We start from the raw sequence: 5067 nt of genomic DNA on the forward strand, positions 1-5067 counted from the left end.
TGTGAAGACTATTGACTGTAAATAGGAACAGTATTTTTTAAGAAAAGTGTTTTTTACAGTCAATGTGAGGACCCCTGACGAACTGTGCAGTAAATGACGGATAAACTGTGAAACAGCGCCCTCTGCTGGTGTAAAATGGAAACGAACAGAAACTGTAAATGACGCTGTTTACATCAAGCGCTTTACAGTCCTCCAATAAAGCTCACTACAGCTTCACTAAAGCATATATAATTAACTTTATCATAATTTTGACAAGATAATATATTCATAAGAAAAAATGGTCAGAGAAAATCTCCCCTTTAAATAATTTTAAAGAAGCATATCTTAAATTATATCAAGCCTCTCTAGAAAAAATAAAAATGTGTAATAGGAAATTTTAAAAAATCAAGACTATTAAAAATTTTTAAATGTGTTACTTTTGATTAGGCAGAACCCACACTTTCTTTGTAGTTTTTTTTTTTTTTAATAAACTATCTCTGTTTTATATTGTTCTGATTAGTCTGAAATATTTGGGGATTTTTTTGTTCCTGGAATGTCTTGAGTGTTGTACTAAATATTCTTCTGATATTGTGTTTAAATAAATAAAAACTACAGCTTTACTGCAGTTCTCGCGGCGCTACTGGACACACACGTCGACAGGGGGCGCCAGACCCTGACTTCGTTACATTTCCGTCAACGAAGAAGAAAAGTGGCGAAACTCTACCGGGTCACGGTACCACTACTGCCGGGCCACGGTACTCCCGCAGCCTCAGCGGCCGTTGTTCGCAATAGTTAACGCCATGGCGGCGGTGCGCAGCCTGCAGGTGTCGGTGAAGCCAGACAGCGGCTCGGAGCACTCGGAACCAGATTCCGACTCCGAGTCGGACCGAGATGCTCGCGAGCCCGAACCGATGGAGGTGGAGGAGGGAGAGCTGGAGGCGGAGGACATCTCCGTTAACCGTTCCCTGAAGGAGCTTCTGCCGGTAAGAACCTGAACGTGGGCCCGCGGAGCCGGGGACTGGAGTTTTCCTACAGCCGACAGACACGCGTGGGAGTCGTGGCGCAGTGACCTAAAGCTCCAGCTAGTTCCAGGAATTAGTCGGTGACGAGCGCCCCTGCTGTTGCTGTAACGAGGGGGATTTTCCGTTTGCTGGGCCGCTCAAGGAACAGAGTTGTCGTGTCGCTCACCTGTTGATCTCCATTTAACTTAGAACCTGCGGGAGTTCGGAGAATCCGGCTGTAAACGTGAATTCACAGCAGAGTTTAAAGCTGGCCTCCTCTTGTTTTAGGTCTCAGGTTCGTCAATCCTGACCCGGAACTAGGACCGGGTCAGTCCATCTTGACCCGGTCTCACAGGTGACCCGGTTATGTCGCTCTGTTTCTGCAGGACACCAGCCGGCGCTATGAGAACAAGGCCGGAGCGTTCATCACCGGGATCGACGTGAACTCAAAGGTACAAGCAGCCTCACTGAGCACGCGGGGCTCCCGCCAACAGATGAATGTTGATGAAGAGCATTGTTGACATAAAGTTACAGTCAGGTCCTACAGAGCAGGACATGGTGAACAACGATCTGTCTGAGTGACCTGTGACCCCGGGGTCATAGCTCACTCTCCTAGCATGGTTTGGGTACCAGGACTCCCCTGGAAGAGGAGGCGGCTGTAGACTGTTTCTCCTCAGACTGCTGCCTCTGACACCTGGATGATCGCCTCCAACCACAAACCACTAACTCCATGACATAAATGACACAGTTACCGTGGTAACAAATGGGGATGCCACTGTCGACTAATCGACTATCAAAATAGTCAACAACTAATTTAATCGTCTATTACCCATTCCTTTAAATTATATTGTCAGAGTGTAGTGAAGTTAAGTTATAATGTCATTCTCTTAGCTTTTTGGACTATTTTGGCATTTATTAAGGTTTTTTTTAGGCTATTTTGGAGTTTAGCTAATATTTCAGCTATTTTGGCTAATTTAGGCTTTTTTTGGAATTTGGAATTTCAGCTTCATGCTAGCTATTTAGGCTAAATTTTATTTTTTTTCCCCCAGTTTGTTGGGCTATTTTGGAGTTTAGCTAATATTTCAGATGCATGTTAGGCTTTTTTGTCTAATGGGCTTTTTTCAGTTTTTTAGGCTAATATGGCATTTAACTAATATTTTAGCTAGCTATCAGTTCCTGCGTTTTTAGCTATCAGCGCTATCATCTTCAGCGGCCAAACTCAGCTTACAGCACTCACAGTATTCACATTATTACAGGTAATGCTATATGTCTAGCTCTTAGTTTAAATCTAATGATGGTTAAGATGAGTTCCTTACATCTAGGTTGTCCATGGCCCGATTAGTCAACTAATCAGAAAAAATAATTGGTTAAAATAATTGTTTGTGGCACCACTAGTAAAAACCAAAAGCGGCAGACTCATGAAAGTGTTGTGTGACGCGCTTTCTTGTGTGTTAGGAGGCGATCGAGAGGAAGGAGAAGCGAGCTCGGCGCTTCCATTTCTGCGGCGAGCAGAGCGTGGGTCAGAGGACCGTCCTCCTGGACAAGGAGACCATAAAGAAAGGTGGGGGGGGCGCTGTGTTTGGTTTTTTTGTGGCGTCCTGAGGTGGTGGTGCTGTGTGTTGTTGACGCTGTCGTCTGCTTCAGCCATCCCCCGCCTGCGGCTGGAGGCGCTCCACATTATGGGCGTAGACGACATGAGCACGCAGGACATCTTCGGCTATTTTAAGGAGTATCCTCCGGCGCACATCGAGTGGATCGACGACGCGTCATGTGAGCGTCCGAACGTTTACCTGAAAACCAGAGAGCTCCCGAGGTTTAACCACCGCCTCCGTCCTTTAGGTAACGTGGTCTGGCTGGATGACGACACCTCCATCCGGGCGCTCATCAACACCAGCAGAATGCCTAACTCGGAGACCATTACCACGGAGACCGGAGAGCAGCCAGGCAAAGAGGGCAAAGGTCAGCGAGCGGAAACGTGCTCGGACTTTCAGAGACCGCAGTGCAGTCTGAGTAATGGATCTGTCTGAACCCCACAGCTCAGCGGGGTTCAGGCTCAGAGGACGATGAAGAGGAGGGTGAGGTGGGCGATGAAGAGGAGGAGGCAGCCAGAAGAAGCAGTGATGGGCAGGAGGAGCAGCCGCCGAAGGAGCGCGGGACACAGGTAGTGGTCACCAACCGAGCCGGCGTGTTGGCCTTTACGGACCAGTCAGAAAGGGGCGTCTAGTTTCAGTGCTAAGTCAATCTAATGATCCGATTGGAGCGTCGGGCATGGCGACAGTTCAGAGGCAGCGTGATGAAAAATTCTGACTAGTTATAAATATTTTGCCTGAACTTTAGTTTGAGGTGGGAAAATAGAGGCATCTATGGTTACAAAATAATTATCAATGAGAAACATTTCTATTTGCTACAAGACACTCGATCAGGGGTCTGCAACCTTCGACCTTAAAGAGCCATTTGGGTCGATTTCTCTCCAACCAAAACCCAGTTGGAGCCACAAAGTTGTCACTTGAGAAAAATAAGATTCTGATTTATATTTGTGTTTTTGCTGCTGACCCGATGCATTCAAATAAACTATTGTGTTTTTGTCATTAATAAAACCTAAACATGAAGAGAAAATACCTTAAAAAATAAATAAATAAATAGTTTATAACTTCTGACAGAGCTTTGACTTCCTTTCTAAATAAAATACATCCGACGTTATAGGATCATGTCAATGCAGCAAATGAAATGCAGTTGTTGTGGATCATAATCAATGCATCTAAAAATCTACATTTTTTTCCCTCCACCATTAACTTTGGTAAAGATTTCCGTCTGTTAACCAATCAGGGAGTCTGCTTTGGCTCGTTCATTAGTGGGTGGAGTCCTAAACCAACATGGAGGACAACCTGATCCTTCTCCTAAACTTTTAGATCTTTTTATGAATTTTATCACGATAATAATAAAAATATCCTCTCGTTTTATTATTGTTTTTAAATATTCTCACTCTGAATAATGCAGGACAGCTAGCTGTCAAAGTGGGTCAGTGATGGAAGTTCCGCTGAAAGCGTCCGTCACTCAGAAGCAGCTCCTGCAGTAGATGGTCATCGTACTGGAGAGTCTCTGAATGATCTCATGAACCAGACATGGAGATGTGATTACCCATGCTTTTGTAGAGCTCTTTACAATACGTAAACCTGATTTCTCAACATCACCGTGTCTTCCACCATGAGCTTTAGGAACGTACATTTTGATAACCAAGTTTGACACGTCGAAACAGAGGGAGAGGATGCACATTCACAGCTGGAATCGTGTTCGGTGGGAACATAAGGCTCCAGTCAGGAAGTGTTGAAACTTTTGTGTGTTTGTGTGTGTGCGCCTCAGGTGGATGACCTGTCACGGGCTGAGAGAGAGTCGCTGCTGAGGAACGAGTTGCGGCCCGCCATCAAACCCTTCAAAGGGAACAAGCTGCTGCTGCGCTTCGCCACACAAGGTGACCTGTCGTGTTTGTTTTTGTCCCCATGTGGGGACATGCCCCCCAGAAATCTTACATTCAAACTACAAAACCCACTTTTGGTTTGATATTCGTATCATGAAGGTAAATCATGGTATCAGGACCCAAGTCTTCTTTCTTGAAACGTTTCACCACTCAGCCTCGTGTCTTCATGAGTTTGAGGATCAGTCTTGGTGTTCATTTTTACACACACACACACAGTTTTGTTTGACTCCAGGTCCTGTTTCATGTGGTTTCTTCTTCCTCTTTGTCTCGTTCTGTTTCGGGTCCAGATGATAAGAAGGAGCCGGGCGCAGCGCGGCGCAGCAGATACTACATGAAGTACGGAAACCCCAACTATGGAGGCATGAAGGGCATCCTCAGCAACTCCTGGTGAGAAGTTGTGAAAGCATCTTTAAAAAAAACTCTAGGACTCTGTTCATAAAAGAAATGGCTAAGAAAATCACAAAAAATATACATTATAAACACAATAAATCAATATCAGCTGACAGATGAGTAAACAGAGAAATCAAAAGAGATAAAGCAGCTGAGCTCCTTCAGGGACGATAAAGGAGTGACCAGTCCCCCAAAAAGTGTGGTTTATGTATATATATATAT

General features: G+C 45.0%; 1 protein-coding gene across 1 annotated transcript in view; it reads left to right on the top strand.

Annotated features, from left to right (window-relative positions):
• The first annotated feature begins 523 nt into the window (after positions 1-523).
• Positions 524-5067, top strand: part of ncbp3 (nuclear cap binding subunit 3) — an 8076-nt gene continuing 3532 nt past the window's right edge. Inside the window, exons 1-8 of the mRNA XM_024261263.2 lie at positions 524-962; positions 1367-1432; positions 2436-2541; positions 2625-2750; positions 2820-2939; positions 3017-3141; positions 4341-4449; positions 4743-4842. Coding sequence (XP_024117031.1) covers positions 780-962; positions 1367-1432; positions 2436-2541; positions 2625-2750; positions 2820-2939; positions 3017-3141; positions 4341-4449; positions 4743-4842 — 935 coding nt within the window. The 5' untranslated portion in view covers positions 524-779. The remainder of the gene's footprint in view (positions 963-1366; positions 1433-2435; positions 2542-2624; positions 2751-2819; positions 2940-3016; positions 3142-4340; positions 4450-4742; positions 4843-5067) is intronic.

The sequence above is a fragment of the Oryzias melastigma genome, linkage group LG14 (assembly GCF_002922805.2).
Source record: "Oryzias melastigma strain HK-1 linkage group LG14, ASM292280v2, whole genome shotgun sequence".
Taxonomy (NCBI): domain Eukaryota; kingdom Metazoa; phylum Chordata; class Actinopteri; order Beloniformes; family Adrianichthyidae; genus Oryzias; species Oryzias melastigma.